The sequence below is a fragment of the Pinus tabuliformis genome, chromosome 6 (genome assembly GCF_031772625.1).
Source record: "Pinus tabuliformis cultivar Carrire ecotype Pingquan chromosome 6, CPIR1, whole genome shotgun sequence".
In the NCBI taxonomy this organism is placed as follows: Eukaryota; Viridiplantae; Streptophyta; class Pinopsida; order Pinales; family Pinaceae; genus Pinus; species Pinus tabuliformis.
The window spans coordinates 1,046,351,806-1,046,367,425 of NC_142292.1; the positions used below are offsets into that span (position 1 = coordinate 1,046,351,806).

General features: G+C 36.0%; 1 protein-coding gene across 1 annotated transcript; it reads left to right on the top strand.

Annotated features, from left to right (window-relative positions):
* Window positions 1-4,488: 4,488 nt before the first annotated feature.
* Window positions 4,489-6,498, top strand: LOC149262566 (alpha-amylase AMY3-like). The gene is made up of 4 exons (XM_089385571.1): window positions 4,489-4,743; window positions 4,899-5,031; window positions 5,172-5,935; window positions 6,027-6,498. The coding sequence occupies exons 1-4, from the start codon at window positions 4,609-4,611 to the stop codon at window positions 6,297-6,299; spliced, it is 1,305 nt and encodes a 434-aa protein (XP_089241697.1). The 5' UTR covers window positions 4,489-4,608; the 3' UTR covers window positions 6,300-6,498.
* Window positions 6,499-15,620: the final 9,122 nt, after the last annotated feature.

Consider the following 15,620-nt stretch of genomic DNA (forward strand, 5'->3'; position numbering starts at 1 on the left):
ATAGCTTTTGACAAGGTAGTACTGCTCCTTGATGGCATCCCGGAATGAATTCCAAGTGGGTGCGGCTGAAAATAGTGAGTCTGTACTTTCATCCTTCTACTCGTAGTAGGTGTCCCACCAATCCTTGACATGGGGGTTGCTTTGAGAAGAGCGAAAATAACCTTTTCCTGACTAGAAAAATCATGAACAGAAAAATAATCCTCTAGCAGATTTAACCATTTATCAACAGCATTTGCGTCTATCTGACCCTCGAATATGGGGATTTCAAAATTAACTTGTACCTTAAACGATGTGGCGTTTACAGAGTAGCTGTTGGAAGATGATGTGTCGCCCCTGGGTAGCTGCTAAAGGGTTTGGGCAAAGCTGTCAATCATCACATTGCTTTATCGCTCGACGACTTCTTCGAGCAAGCTTTTGATAGGATCTCCTGCCCCCTCATCTTTCTTTTCATCCGCCATTGGAGGCCGTCGGGATTTGGGAGGCCGGTCTTGCAAAGGTTCGACCAGTTCAAGCCCTAACTCCTTATATCCTGACCTCGTTGGGTACATGCAAAGAAAAACAGAGAAAAAAAAGCAAACCGTTCTAATACCACTAATGTGGATATAAACAGGAATGCAACAAATTACAGAGATAACCATAAACACAGAAGCAGTGGAAATAATACTTCATTTCATTAATGTAAAATACTGAAATATGCTTACAAACTGGAATGGAAATAAACCAGTTAGGCCAATGGTAGCTTATCTCTAAGAAGAGATGTGGCAGCTACATGCCTCTGAACTGCCTTACAATGAGGCTCAAGGGCTTTTTTATTATTGAACAATAAGAGCAAACCCTAAACAACCAAAAGCTTAACTCGAGGAGATGTAACACCAAGCGTTTATGGGCCCCGTTGGGGTGAGTTGGACATCCAACTTCCCGAGGTTGCGACTTGGTCATATTATCTTCATTTGATGTGCATGATACCCTGTTGGAAAGATCTCTCCAAGGACTATGACAAAAAAGACGATTTTAGACGAAAAACTGCTGGCGGTAGATTTCAAAAAAACATCATTTAGGGCCTCAAAACAGCTTCGGAAGTTTAGGACCCAAAAAACTGCTAAAAATAGTAAACTATGCTACAATTAAGAAAACTGAAAAACTGAAAGAAGCAATGGTGGGGGTCCAAGTGGAATTGGCGGGTGGCCACCAATATCCACCTAGATCAAATTTTCACTTAAGTCCTTATTAGTTATTTTGTTTATTAATCTAACAAACAAACATCACATAATTAAACAGACATAATATACACCATATATTCAATGTGGAAACCCATAAAGCGAGAAAACAACAAAGGTTTTTTTTCTTTAAAATAATGATTGCAAGCACCCACCTACAGCTAGAAAATTTGAAAGTACCCACTTGCAAGATTTATTATCCCCTTTCTTCTTTTGCGAGCTCCAATCCACTGGAAAAAATGATCCCCAATGTTTATTGGGCACCCACCTACTGGGAACACCAATCCCCTCTTTATCTTTGAATTGAATGTTGTTTATGAAAATATGCTTGGTTTCCTATTCTTCTCCTTCTTTGTCCTTGCCTATGCCTATATCAACAATTGTTGTTTCTTAACAAATAACTTTGCTACTAACCTACCATCCTTTCTATTTCTCTCACACATTCACATGGATCTCATTATGTACAATGCTATGCTCACTCTCTCTTCTTCTTTCTGATCTCTTGGTCACTTCACTTTTCTCCACATGAACAGCTTGTTCCATCATTATTTTGTTGTATATATACTTGATCCTTCTTATTACCATGGGTATCAATCCATGGTTTTACTCGTGGAAATTATTTTTAACTATATCAACAACCAAAGCTCCCTTACATCTAACCTTAATCTTGGCTACCTCCTTGTTCATATCTCTTCACTAATTCAATGGCACCTAAACCACTTATTGCGGGTTCCTTGAGTGCTTAACATTGGCGCTTCAAAACCGACAACGAGAACCACAACCTTAACCTTTATGTCATATTTCAGATGTTGGGATCATTTATTCTCTCCAACACTACTATAGCTTGATGGCTCAATGAGAGATGGACTTAGTCTTTAGGCATTCAAACTATAAGCCCCTTGTAACTTGGGGTGTGACTATAGACTTAAACACTGCTCACTTCTTATTGCTCACCACTTTGTCGCCACTTGCCTACACTTCTTATTGCTTTGACTTCCAATGGTTGATATGTTGATAAGCCCTTGAGTGCTCACTCTCTAGCTCCTACAACTAGGGGTTGTGATGACTACCTTGCTTCTCATTGCTCACCGCCCAAACTTTGAGTCTTGTCTTCCCTCTAGTGGCAATCCAATCAATGGAACCGTCACAAGACACTGCTACACTTAATAAACCTGACTCTGTCTGATGCCTAACCACTCATCACTTTGTTGTTGGATGGTGTTCATCTCCGATGTACATTTCTTCTATCAAGGCGATAAGTGATGATTGACAACTGTCAAGCCCATTGTTTCTCCAAAATCAATTAACATTGCAAGGCCTTACAAAAAAACCTCTTGGCACGAATCCTAAGGCTTACCACATCTTCTGCCACATGTGCTCCATGTCATCCTAGAAGAGTAATCAAATCATGTTGGATGTCCTTTGTTGACATGTACTTGCCACATGTCACTCACCAAACTTCCACTTGGCCTATCAAAAATGTTGAATCTACTTGCCACATATAACCTCCTCAAGTTGTTGCATCATCACTTGAGCCATGTATACCTACCACATGACATCCATGTCATTACCAGCTGACATCTATGTGGAGGTGCCACTTATCCTATCACGTGAGCCGACCACTACTTGCTAATCATCATTGTGTTGTGTGTAGTTCAAGTCTCACTCGACAGTCTAATAAATGCCTAGGTGCTAACCACCAAGCTCCTAGTGACCAGGGGTTGTTACCAGCAAATTTACCACTTCACCACTCACCGCTCGCTGCTCATCGCTCTTCCTCTTGAGCTTTTGTTTGATAGTTTGGTGTCAATCTAGTGAGGAAGGGCTTGCATTGGAACCATGATCAGCTAGAACCTTGCAATGGTCATACATGGTCAACCATATTTAACCATAGCTACCCATGGTCAACCATGTCACCAATGTTCAATCCCCGTCTTCCCTTAGTCAAACATGGTCAATCTTCATCAACCATGGTTGACAATCGTCAAACATGGTTGACCCTCTTTAACAATAGTCAACCATAGTCAAGCATAATCAACCATAGTTAACCATGGTTGACCCTCATTAACCATAATCAACTATAGTCAATCATCATTAACCATGGTCAACCCTTAACAACCATGGCTAACTGCTTGACCTTATTTAACCATAATTAATTATGGTCCACTAATCCTCCCCAAGCACATTGAGCATCAATTAATATAACCATATTAATAAAGCGGTTGATATACATTGATTGACATCATTTTCCACCTTTCACATACCGATTAACACCATTAATTTTTAAAAACGAAAAATAATATTAATAAATATATATCAACCATTTTATTAATATAATAATATTAGTTCAAATGCTTTTAATTTTTAAAAACATTTTAAAAATAGAAGTTAAATAAAAAATAAATTTATCATCAACTATTAAAAACATTTTCAAAAATAGAAGTTAAATAAAAAATAAATTTATCATCAACTATAGTGAAAATTATAGCAAAAAAGACTAAAGTAAAAGGTTTAAACTCCACCCAAAAAGGTCAGTGAAATAGGGTGTGAACTGATACATGGATGTGAAAAGTAGTTTGACAAAAGCAATCCACACAGATTGCGTTCTTAGTCACATATCGTGTTGTAAAAGTCGTGTAAGAAACGCAATCCACGCAAAGGTGATTTGACAGACCCTTCCACTGGGATAACGTTACGTTCTTAATCAAGCGTTCACACTCAAACCTCAGAATCGTCACTTATTATATACATCCCCTCACTTTGCCTCCGTGGGAAACAGAGCCGAATGGAAAAGGCTGGCAAAGGTTTGCATGTTTCTGTAGCCGATTCTTATTTCATAGATTATAGAAAAGTAAATGTTGTTTGACATGTCAGGGATTTACTTTTTGTCTTCTGAGTGACAGCGTGCTCATCATCTAGATAGCAGCATGAGAAAGAGAATGTGAAAGGTAAATACCTAACATGTCAAGCAGCATTTACTTTTCTATAGTCTATGAAATAGGAGTTTCCGTCTATGTAGAGTACAACTTCAAAAGTGCTCTGAGTTTATCTTCATTGTTGGTTTCCAAAATATTTTGGACATAGCAGTGGTCAAATAATTGATCGCGTTCATATTTTGTCTGATGGTTAAATATTTAGGAAATTTGCAATTAATATATAGATATCCTGTCTTTTTGAGTGGTTGGAAAAGATTTACCTGTCTTTGGAATACAGTTTCAAAAATACCCTGAACTTATCAAAATTACTGATTTCCAAAATATCCTGAACATAACGGTGGTCAAATAATTGACCGCGTTCATATTCATCTAATTACCAAATATTCAAAGAATCAGACATCAATATAAGGATGCCCTGCCCCTTCCAGTGAGACCACCACAACAGACTAAATAGAATGGCCAAGTTTCGATCGCTGTCTTTATTGTTATGGTTCTCCTGCATCATAGTCAATGCAGCCTCTCCTGCACAAGCACAAGCTACAACGCCGACATCAACAGTTTCCGATCCTCTGAATACCCTCTTACTTCAGGTGAAATCACATTCATTCTTTCATTCATGAATTGTTAGGCAGGAAGGATTGATGTTAATTATGCTACTGGTGCGTATTTAGAATTGCATGTCATATGGTTTTTGTTGGACTCCAAATGATGGGCTGGGCTGGGCTGCATAATTTAACCTTTCCAGGGCTTCAATTGGGAATCGGCCAAGAGTTCTTCTCCTTGGTATAACGTATTGAAGGGAATTGTAGACGATGCAGCGGACGCCGGCATAACGGACGTCTGGTTTCCGCCGCCCTCACAATCCGTCGCTCCTGAAGGTATGTATACGGATTTGGTGGGTTTCATGTATGCAGAGTCCATTCAGAGAGCCCAAAAGCCCATGGTGGGCTTTGTGTTTTGTGGTGAATTAGGTTATTTGCTAGGGAAGCTCTATGATTTGTGTTTTGTTGTGAATTAGGTTATTTGCCAGGGAAGCTCTATGATTTAGACTCGTCCAAGTACGGGAGCGAGCAACAACTAAAGGATGCCGTGAATGCATTCCACCAAAAGGGAATTGGGATTGTGGGCGACATCGTGATAAACCATCGGTGCGGGACGAAGCAGGACGATAAAGGATATTGGTGCGTGTTTGAGGGCGGGAAGGGGGACGGGACTCTGGACTGGGGACCCTGGGCGGTCACCGTGAATGACCAGCCATATCCGTGCGGCTCCGGCCAGGCGGACACCGGCGGGGACTTCACGGGAGCCCCGGACGTGGACCACACCAATCCCAAGATACAGCAAGATTTGTGGGAGTGGATGAATTGGCTCAAGTCCAATGTTGGCTTTGATGGCTGGAGGTTCGACTTCGTCAAGGGCTACGCCGGAAACCTGGTGGGCGGCTATATACAAAACACTACCCCCAATTTCGCAGTTGGGGAGATGTGGGACACCGATCGCCAAAAAGTGGTGGATTGGGTGCACTCAACGGGTGACCGCGCCTTCGCTTTCGATTTTCCTACCAAGGGGATCCTGCAGGACGCACTGAAATCCAATGACCTCTCGCGCCTAAAGGATTCCGACGGAAAACCCGCTGGCATGATCGGCCTGTTGCCCCAGAAGGCCGTCACCTTCATTGAAAATCACGACACCGGCTCCACCCAGAACATATGGCCCTTCCCCTCTGATAAACTGCTACAGGGCTACACCTACATTCTGACTCACCCCGGCATTCCCACCATCGTAATAATCTTCTATACTCTTTTCTTGCATTATTTGCGACTAATTAAGGTGGATATTTAGTTAATTGATAACGTTGTTTTTTAATGTGCAGTTTTATGATCATTTCGTGGACGGGAATTTGAAAAATGAAATTAAAATCCTGACTGCCATACGCAAGAGAAATAACATAAATGCTAACAGCAATTGCAGAATTATAACTGCGGAGGGCGACCTGTACATGGCAGCCATTGACGAAAAGATTGTGATGAAGATCGGGCCGAGGTATGATGTAGGAAAGCTCGCCCCGCCTTCTCCAGAATTCCGCATCGTTGCTGCTGGGAACGACTATTGCGTGTGGGAAAAGAACAGCTCCTCCGCTCACTGAGCTCCATCGATAGCCAAGCACCAAAAATATCTATTCGCATAACGCGGAATCGAATAATGTCAAGTCCAGTGGTGAAATGTTTCACAAATTTATAAATAAATGTCATATTTTGCGGTACTTTTGTTGACTCATTTAATTTTAAAGTCACGGAAAGATGCCGTACACGTCAAAAATAATAATAAGCAATATTTTATTTTAACTCTTTTTTTTGCGGGGGAGGGAGGTTTGTGGTATATTTTAAAAGAATTAGTTTCTATGGTTTGTGAATGTATTTTTTTAATCTAAGATTTATTTTACTTTATATTGATATATATGTATGAATGATGTTATAACGATCAATTCTTAAAGCTATGCAGAAAAGCATTTGAATGGCTTATTAGATTAGATTTTGTTATTGATGAGAATCAATGTTATTCCATGTTATTAATTTAGTCATTTTTTTGTGCTTTTCAAAAGTAATCATGGTCAATGTCACAATTAGAGTTATATTTGTTAAGGGAGAAGTCACTTGTAATTTGCAACAAAAGTTGAATTTAGTAAGAAAGGTGGCTTTAAATAAATTATTAATGTATGGAAATTTGAATAATTTTTTATTAGTTATAAGATTTTCCCAATTATTTTTATCAAGATTATTTGGGAAAATTACTGCTATATTATTTAGTTTTTTTAAAATTTATTTAAATTAAATTTGTCAATGTTAAACATATTATATTTTTATTATTTAAAAATTAAAATATTTATATTAACAAAATATTTAAAATAGTTAAATTACCCATTATATTGTATTGTATATAGATAAATATAAATTAATTAATATTTAACATTGATTTTGAATGAGTAGATGATTTTATATGCACAACTTTTGATGTGTAACTATGGGATTGATGAATCCTTCTTCCATGACTTTGTCAATGAAAGTTAATGAAAGGAGATCACCCTCGTTGTGGGTGGCTATAAATTTTCTTTGTCATTTATTGAGCCTTATTTTTTTAGTGCAATGTCTCATTTTCTTGAAAAAATAAACTCCAACCAAATTTATAAAAATGTCACACATACATATATATGAATACGATAGGGCCAACTGACTATCACCTTTCACCAATGAAGAGTCGGAGTATATTAGAAAGATACACAGGGTTTGGGAACTTGCAAGTCTTGAAGGAGATCAACATGGTTTTCCTTTGCATTGGTGCCATTGGAAGCTGGGCCAAAGAATGGGTAACCAGGCACATGATAACATTCAGTCCCCATGGGTGGCTTAGAAGTAAAGAGGGCAACAGACACAGAGTCACAGTGGCTTGACGCCATAGTGGGTCAGAGCAGTTTCACGCCCCTGGGCACCCTCAAAACTGGAAAAGGCCTTCAAGAATAGCAATCGAATCCACTCACTGTCCATTGCGTGGCTCTGTGAGGAGAGGGATTACCACCCTTATTGGGCAGGTATCTTGTGGGATCATGAAGAGGCAGATCAAAGGCTACAGGCCATCAAGCAGGTGGGTGGGTCCGGAAAAAGTCCAAACAGCTTCTGGTAAACCACCATTTTCGGGGGCCCTCAATACCAAAAGTGGTATCACAGAATAGCACGCAATGCCACTCAATTGTCAACAAGTGGATTGGGGTGGAGAGTGAATACCGCCCTCATTGCATGGGTATACCTCGGGCTTCTGCTCCATGCGATATGGCCCCTAGCCATTTGATCATGAAGGAGCAGATTGACAGCTATAGGCAGTCGAGTAAGTTAGTGGGTCCAGGAAAAGTCAAAACAACTTCTGGTATACCACCATTTTTGGGCGCCCTCATTACTAAAATTGGTATCTTTGAATAGCACGCGATGCCACTCATCTGTCAACACATGGATTGGGGTGGAGAGCAATTACCACCCTCATCGTGCAGGTATACCTCGGCCTTCTGCTCCATGCGATATGCTCAAGGATCCTCGCATAAGAGACAAGGAAAAGGTGCGAAGGTCTAAGGAGATGCGCATTCCTCATGCGCATAAAGGTTAGAAGGACTTCGCATATTTTGGAGCTTGGTTTATGTGAAGGAGGTCTCGGTTGAGGGAGTTTGGTACACGGTCTTGATGCAGAATTGTATGAGCGTCTTGGTGACCCATGTGGGTACCCGCTCATGAGCAAAGGTGCATAGATGTGTATGTAAAAGGCGGGTTGCCTTGATTGTAAAAGATTCTAAGTGTTGGCCGTGGACCTTGCCCGGCACACTTGTATGATTGTATTATTGAAGAGTTCATAATATATTATTATCGGGCAGACTTTTCGGGAGTTGCCCCTCCCATTCTACACGGTTGTTTGCAATTGTTATTCGGTTTAATTGCACATGAAAATGTTAAGAATGGTTTATGATGAATTATGAAGATTAATGATTTCACATGGTTATGAGATAACAGTTAAAGCATGTTTATTTCGGTTAAGGCGTAGTCCATATGTACAAGTATTAACGAAAAGAATGTACACGGTGGTGCCGCACCCCGCCGGGCACGGTCAAAAAATTTACCGTAGGCTTGGGGGCGTGACAGTTTGATCTTGAGGGAGCAGATCGACAACTATAAGAAGTTGAGCAAGTTAGTGGGTCCCAATTCACGAAATATCAACGGACCCGAAATCTCTTGGATACAATTTATATTTCCTTCTTCAAGTCTGTTATATGTTTTGTCGGGGCATCAAATTTTGTATGGGTACTAAGGGCTGATTTAATTCTTCCCTTTGGGGATGGTATTGCTTCCTCTTAATGCCTGTTGTAACTTATGTAACATATTTTCAGTCACAAGTTAATAGAAGGTCCGCCTCTTGCTTTAGCAAAAAAAGAATACGATTGGGCCAAGAGTATAACGGATTTTGTATTTTGTAAGGAATGTGAAGATCTTCATTCACACTTGTGAGAGGAAGTCGATATGAATTCTTATTATAATATGAATTTTCTTACGAATTTGTACTTTGTAAGGGATGTGAAGATCTTAATTCACACTTCGTAGAGGAAGTCTTATTATAAAATGAATTTGTATTTATGTTTTCTCAAGAATGTAAAGATCTAATTCAAAACTAGGAAAGGATGAAGTAAAGATTTTAATTCAACCTTCAGACGATATTATAGAATAATAATAATAACAATAAAATATTTGTTTAAGCTCTCTCGATTTCATTTCCGTAAAGTAGTAAATATTTTTTTTTAATTTATTTTTTAGCTCTACCTGGTAAGGCAATGAAAGCATCTAATTACCAAACCATTTTATCATTCATTTGGTGCATGTCAACAACCACTTTCACTTCACCAGTGATCTTAGTAAACCTTATCAGGTAAATCTTTGAAACTTAGTGCATACATGCAGTATGTGAGGTTGATGCGACTCCTTCGCCTTGCAAATCCATGACGACATATCAATGTGAAAAAAGAAGAGAAATGTATGTTTGTACCTGGAGAGGTCTTGGGATGAAGGAAGTCAGTCTCAACCTAGGATGACTAACTTATTGCTATCCTCGTTTGCTCTTGAAACCAACTATTATAATGAAATACAACATAAATTTATTCACAGTATGGGCTGAACGGTCATCTATGCTCATGATACTCCTGCAGAGAAAAAGAAATAAATGGAGTCATTGTTGCTCTTCAAACTAGCCCTAATGAAATATTGTCTGCTCATCGTACTCCTGCATGCAGTTTTCCAGAAATTTGGCAATAACAAAAACAAATAAACAATTAATTAAGTCACAAATAAATACAAATAAAAGTATTTTAAAAAATAAAATAAAAAAAAATCTGAAAATTATACTTTATAAAATTTAAAAATATTTGATATATTTGACTGAATAATAACTGGTCAAACTAAAATCCAATGCATAGGTAGAGACAATAAATAATTTTTTATACATTAAAAATATAATTTTAATTTTTAATATTTCTTTTAATAAATGTTTCTAAAATTGAAAATTTTTATGTGTTAAAATTTAATGAAAGGAATGTTATTATCATTTCATAGAACTTTCAAATCAAATAAAAAACTATTTATTGAATTATAGAGTCTCCCTAAATTACATCAATAAGTGTTTCTTTATTGGATATTAAATATTGTGTTTCTTTGGGTTTTAAATATACTTTTACATGTTCTATTGTTTCCTTGTACGACCTCGGCCCTGATTTAATTAATGGAGATAAATGATTGTTGATAATTTTATCTAAAGTTTCCGATCCATTTACAAATTTTATGTTCAGATCCAATTGTTACGTCCCTATGATACTAGTGTATCCCCACTATTGTTATTTTTGTGCCCTATATAAGCCCACTATTGTTATTGTTGTGCCCTTACATTATTATTATTATGTAGGATTTGATTATAGTGTGACCCCTTAGACTCCTATATATACAAATGAGGTCTTTTCATTTGTATCATCTAAGAATTGTTCATTTATGTAATGTAAAAGTGTTTTCCCCCTTGAAGAAGATAATTTCTAAGTCGTTGATCTATCTTTTTGTGAGCTGGTTGCATAACATTTGGTATCAGAGGTTTGGATTCTAGGGTTTCACTTCTTCAAATAGGTCATCTTGGTGTTTTCACTATAATATTTTTCTACAAGGCTTCAGACGCTGAAATTTTTATCACGTGGAGCTGAAATCTTAGTTAACTTCGTGTAAAAATTCTAGAGCTTGGTTCACTATATTTTAGGAGATATGATCTGAGGAAGTTAGGGATTTTGCAGGCTCCAGAATTTTGTCTCAAACATGTGACCTAGGGAAAAGAATCATAACTTTCGTTTCATACATCAGATTTGAATTCTGTAAAATGTGGACAAAATTTTACAAACTATAGTGTTTCTTGTATAAATTTTAGGGCTGAAGGTTGAAACTGTGAAACATGGCATCTCGTACAACTTCACTCTACTGAACCAGTCCCTAATCAGGCCATCTTTTGGAAGATTTAGAATAACACTTTCTTGAAGAATCCAATCATGATCAGACTTGTGGGGTTGAAAAGGAGACTCAGATATCTACCACAGGAAGAAATTTCATAACTTAGAGATCTGAAATTACAGATTTACAACCTTTTCAAGATCGAGCTCCTAAAAGCAAGAAAAATGTGTGTTATTTTTTTTTAAAGTTACATAATTTTTGTTTGAAAAATTAGTTTGAAGTGATTCAAAGGGAATATTGAAGCATAGATATCATCATTGGGTTCTAAAATTCCTCCTAAGAAAAATAATTCTACATGCATTAAGCCCTCATAAAGCTTTACTATGATGCATGAAGAGGAAGAATTGCAACATGATATCAAAATTATGGGACCAAGTGCAACAAAATTCATTCTCACAAAGAGAAACCAAATATGAGCTAAAAGGTGACATAGATGGTTTAAAAGTAAACATAGATGGTTTAAAAGGTGACATGAATGGTTTAAAAAAGTGAAGGAAGGTTTGAAAAAGTTGTTACAAGAAAGGCTTGCTCGTGGTGACAATGTAATCTATGAAAATCATGATAAGGACAAAAGGAATATGAAGTACGATTTTAGAGACTCCAATGTGGGGTTTAAGAACCACCAAATTTCATAGATAGATATGAGAAAGTTTGATGGCAAGGATCTGATAACATGGATACTACAGATGGAGCAATATTTTGATCTATATGATGTGCAAACTTCACAGAAGGTATGTATTGCATCTTTATATTTAGAACCCAAATAGTTTGTATGGTATTGATGGCTTTGTTTTCATAAACCACTTACCACCTGGTCAATTTTTTATGAAGGAAATGATATCACATTATGAAGATAAAAGAGAAGCACCTTCTTTAGCCACTTGATAAATCTCAAACAAAAGGGTTCAATGATGGAGCACATTGAAGACTTCAAAAAATTGAATATTACGGTAACCGATATTCTAGAGGAGCATATGATTGATGTATTCATAGGGAATTTAAAACATAGCATCCACCATGAGGTTTGAATTTGGGAACTTGATTCGTTGGAGAAGGCATTGAGGGTGGCAAGAAAAGTTGAAATAAAAAATATGGTAACAAGGAATTCTACCACTCACAACTATAAAGATGGAAGTGTTAATCTTCCACAACCTACAAGGTTGACACCACAACAATTGAAGGAAAAAAGAGAAAAAGGGCTTTGTTACAGTTGTGATAGAAAATACACTAGGTCATAAGTGTGCTGAGAAGAAACTATTCTACATACATTGTGAAGAGGAGGAAGAAAAGGAACAAGAAACATCAAAAGAAGAGGATATACACCAGGAACCAACCCCAAAGAAAGAAGAAATGAATATGACCATTTCTTGTAATGATTGGTAGGAATTACGACTCAAATTCTCAAGATAAAAGGATATATCAAGAAGAAAAAGGTAATAGTGCTAATTGCTTTAGGTAATACCCATAATTTTATTCATTGTAAGATAGCTAAGGAATTGAATTGCTTCCTATATCCAACACCATTATGTCAAGTGATGGTTGCAAAAGGAGGAACTATAAATTTCTCTGGAAACTGCCATAATATCAAGATAACCATGGGAGAATATGTATTGAATAGTCCAATGTTTTCCATTCGAATGGGTGGTGCTGATGTTGTACTAGGAGTCTAATGGTTACAATATTTGGGGACAATAGCTTTCAATTTTCAAGAACTTTTCTTGAATATTTTTTGGGAAGGAAAAGAAGTGGAATTAAAGGGTATCACAGGGAAACCAGGTAAGATAATCAACTATAATGGCATGAAAAAACTTTTAAAGAAAGAACAATGAGGTGTAATTGCATAATTATACTCACTAGGGGTTCAAACATCGAAATCATCTATTTCCAAATCTCCAAAAGGTCTTGGACAATCATTCCAAGGTGTTTTAGACTCCTAAAGGCCTCCCACCTATTCGTGATCATGATCGTGTGATTCACTTGATTCTAGGAAGTGTTCCTCCAAACATCAGGCCTTATAGATATCCTTATGCCCAAACAAAATTAAATCCATTAAGGAATTGAAAATCCCGACAGCCATAAAGCATCTTTGAAAATTTCTCAACTTGACAAGGTATTATCACAAGTTTATTAAGAATTATGGGAGAATAACGACACATCTAACATCACTACTGAAGAAAAATGCATTTTCTTGGACTCCAGAAGCAACGGAAGCCTTTGAACATCTCAAAGAGGTTATGTGCCAAGCACTAGTCTTAGCTACACCAGACTTCACAACTTCTTTTATTATGGAATGTGATGCTTTAGTAAATGGAATTGGTGCTGTTTTAATGAAAGAAGGAAGACTTGTTGTTTTTTAAAGTCATCCCATCAAATGAAAGTATTTACAAAAACCTATTTATGAGAGGGAAATGTTGGCAATACTACATGCACTAAATCAATGGCGACCTTACTTAATGGGAAGACACTTCAAGGTAAAAAATGATCATGATAGTCTTAAATAATTTTTGGAACAAAGATTATCTTCAAAAGAGCAGCAAAAATGGGTGACAAAGATGTTGGGTTATGATTTTGAAATCATCTACAGAAAAGGGAAGCAAAATGTTGTTGGAGATGCACTCTCAAGAAATGATGAGGATGTGGAAGCATTGCTTTGTGTCATTTCTATTATCCAACCTAAGTGGATAGCCGAAGCAAGGGATGAATGGAAGAATGATGGAGAGGTGTGGTCACTCATTCAAAATTTGCAGCAAGATCCGAGTACATCTGATACATTTAGCTAGAAAAATGATTCATTATGGTACAAAGGTCGCTTATATATTTGTAAGAATTCCAAACTCAAATAAAAGATTCTTTTGGAATTACACATATCTCCCTTAGGAGGGCACTCGGGATTTTTAAAAACTTACCATAGGGTCAAGAAGGAATTTTTTAGGATGACCTTAATTCTTATATTCAAAAGTTTTTGGAAAAATGTTTTGTTTGCCAACAAAATAAAGTTGATACAATTAAGACCCTGGGTCTGTTACAACCTTTGTCCATTCCAAGTTAGCGTTGGGATGAGGTCTCAATGGATTTTATCACAAATTTACCCAAGTCTGAAGGAAAGAGTGTCATCATGTTGGTAGTTGATAGACTTACCACGTATGCACACTTTTGTGCATTATCTCATCCTTTTAAAACTAATACAGTTGTTACTGCATTTATGGAAACAATTCAAAAGCTTCATAGAAATCCAAAAACATATTTACCGATCAAACGAGAAAATTACCAATTACCCTTTTTTTGAGGTAGCAAAAAAATCACTCGATTTTGAAAAGTGGTTATTACATTTTTTAGAGCATATTTTTGACACTTTAAATTTTTTTATGTATCAAGCATGACCATTTTTTTTAAATGTTAGTGATTTTCATGCTGATTTTGAAAAGTGTTGATGCAACATCAACACATTTTTTTAGAGGGCTTATTTTTTGACACTTTAAATTTTTTTATGTATCAAGTATGAACATTTTTTTTTAAATGTTAGTGATTTTCATCTTGATTTTCAAAAATGTTGATGCAACATCAACTCTTTTTGTTTAGAGGGTTTATTTTTTACACTTTAATTTTTCTAATGTATTAAGTGTACATTTTTTTTTAAATGTTCGTGATTTTCATCTTGGTAATAAAACATAAGAAAATAAAATAAAAATCATGACAAAAAAATCAAATATAAAAAAATACATAAAAAAAGAAAAATAAAACTATTAAAATGTAAAGAAAAATAGAATTAACTTGTAAGAAAAGAAAAAAAAAATTCCAAAAAAACCATATCATTTAAGGAAAAAAACGACAAAAAAAAAAAAATTCGGTCTAAGTTGCCTAGGTCGATTCCTAGAATTGACTTGGCCGCCAATTGGCCCAAGGTGGGCAGGAAGGGAGCTGTCGGGGGACAATTTTTTGTTTTGTTTATTTAATTGTTTTTTTTTTGTTTAATTTTGTTTTTAATTTTAATGTTTTATTTTAAATTTTAAATTTGTATTTTTTTAACTAAAAAAAATGTTTTTATTTATTTATTTTATTCTTTTTTTTTATAATTTTTACAAGTTAATTTTGTTTTGTTTTGTTTTTTTTTTTTTGTTTACATTTTTATAGTTTTTTTTATATATTTTATATATTTGATTTTTTTTTGTCACGTTTTTTTTTTTACTTGTTTTTTTTGTGTGTGTGTTTATCGTTTTTTTTTTCAATATTTGAATTTTTGTTTTCTTTTGTATTTTTATTTTTATTTCTTATTTTAGTTTTTATTTATTATTATTATTTTTCTTTTCTTTCTTTCTTCTTCTTTTTTTTTTTCCTTTCTTTTCTTTTCTTTTTTTTTTTCCTTTTTTTTTTTCTTTCTTTCTTTTTTTCTTTCTTCTTCT

Coding starts and splice junctions, on each gene's coding strand:
- LOC149262566 (XM_089385571.1), top strand. CDS start 4,609: ATGGCCAAGTTTCGATCGCTGTCTTTATTGTTATGGTTCTCCTGCATC. Junction 5,032..5,171: donor ACAATCCGTCGCTCCTGAAG/GTATGTATACGG, acceptor GTTGTGAATTAG/GTTATTTGCCAGGGAAGCTC. Junction 5,936..6,026: donor ACCCCGGCATTCCCACCATC/GTAATAATCTTC, acceptor TTTAATGTGCAG/TTTTATGATCATTTCGTGGA.